This window comes from Buceros rhinoceros, unplaced genomic scaffold (assembly GCF_000710305.1).
Source record: "Buceros rhinoceros silvestris isolate BGI_N320 unplaced genomic scaffold, ASM71030v1 scaffold43044, whole genome shotgun sequence".
NCBI classification, from domain to species: Eukaryota; Metazoa; Chordata; class Aves; order Bucerotiformes; family Bucerotidae; genus Buceros; species Buceros rhinoceros.
The window spans coordinates 13,888-15,579 of NW_010409688.1; the positions used below are offsets into that span (position 1 = coordinate 13,888).

Here is a 1,692-nt window from a genome sequence, read left to right on the forward strand (position 1 = left end):
GTGGATCAGTATGCAGGTGTCGCCCTAGATAGTCGGCTAGAAACTGCATGCGTTCCCTACAATTTTAAGGAATTTTTTTCCCCCTCTCTCCTCAGACATTTAGAATTAAACCTCCTCTGTGCATTACTAAAAAGGATGTCGACTTTGCTGTGGAAGTATTTCATACTGCTTTACAGAGACACATGGGAAGGGTAGCTGCAAAATAGACTTGATTTGTTCCCTTACAAGAGACACACACAGAACCCCGTCACTTGCCACCCAGATTCAGCAGTAATCTACACTGCATAAGAAAATCATAGTCTGAAGATTAAACACTCAATTCAGTATCGTAAGAGCAGTCTGACAGATCCAATGTTTAATAAATTTGTTAACTCATTAGAATGTGCTCTGATCTGTTTTGTAAACATACCGGTCGATTCTATAGTGGTAGTGCGCGTCAGCTGCACACCTATTCTAGCATTAACATGAAAAACCCTGACTGGGTTAACGGGGCATCAGGTGAAGAAGCAGACATATCCTCACCTTTCATCTATGAAAGTCATGTTGAAACTGGTCGTTTTTAGAAAGAGTGACAGCAAAACAATAAAGTTGTTTCAGGTAAGTACATCATTTGGACTCTGCAGCATCCACAGTGCCCTCGGTGGTGGTACCAGCGCTGCAGTGGCGTGCCTCCTGCTGCCCCGTACCACAGCGTGACTGCCAGCTCTTTGACACACTTTCACAGCAGCACCACACGCTCCTCAAGGGCTGAGCGCTGGCCCGTGCTGTGACAGAGCTGACTGTGAACAGTGCAGGGTGGTCCCTGACTGCCTTGCACAGCAGTCATTGCTGCTGCTGCCAGAGCCCTGCTACCAAAATCTTCCCCTTTATACCAAATACATACAAGCATTTGTAAAACACATAAAGTATTTGATAAAAGTGAAGTATGTAAATAAGAAAAAAAAAATACTGCAGGTTTCAGTGTGTGAGATTTCATTCACGTAACCATAGTTAATCTCTGGCTGAGAATCACCCTGAGCAGAATGTAACTGGAGGTTTCAGAGTTACAGCTGTTTATACCCTTAGACTGTAATTAGAGAATAAAAAGAAAATATGTTTGCACAGAGTTGAGATACAGTACTGTTTTTACCATGGGGCTCTAATCAAGTCACCATCCTCTCCAAAATACACCTTTCTTTTCCTCAAGCTGCTTTTGGGACTGCACAACACATCTCCTAGCAAACTCTGGCTGGTGAAATAAGATTTTTTTTTTTTTTTTACATACGCCCTTTTTTAATGGTTTAGTTGATTACTTCCTTCAGTTTCCAGCCAAAAAAAATGGCATTGTGGACAATCAGCATTTTACTTCCCATTCAAATTTTAACATTTGAATAATTACTTCAACCAAAAAAGGTTCCATGCTAATTTGTGGCAGAAGGACAGTGTTCTGCCATTTCGCGTGGTAAGCTGAAACTTTAGAAGAACTTAAGTTAATACAAAATTAGCACTTGTGGAAAATTGTACTCTAGGGGTTTCCTAAACTGTACCACAGCTCTTGCTGAGCACCACCCTCTCCAGCTGCATTACTCCTCCACTTATTCCAGCAAGGCTCTTCCACAAGACTTTTTTTTCCAACACATAGCAATGCAAGTAGAAGTGAAAAAGCAACAGGAATTGTCAAAATTGATTAATCAGATTTGTAGTCTTACTCTT

At 41.4% G+C, this 1,692-nt stretch overlaps 1 protein-coding gene across 1 annotated transcript in view; it reads left to right on the plus strand.

Moving 5' to 3' along the window:
* The window catches only part of AGXT2 (alanine--glyoxylate aminotransferase 2), a gene marked incomplete at its 5' end in the record, with an annotated part of 12,488 nt that extends 12,282 nt beyond the window's left edge, over positions 1 to 206 (plus strand). Inside the window, one exon of the mRNA XM_010135303.1 lies at positions 96 to 206. Within this exon, the coding sequence (XP_010133605.1) occupies positions 96 to 206 (111 nt within the window). The remainder of the gene's footprint in view (positions 1 to 95) is intronic.
* Between the last annotated feature and the right edge of the window lie 1,486 nt (positions 207 to 1,692).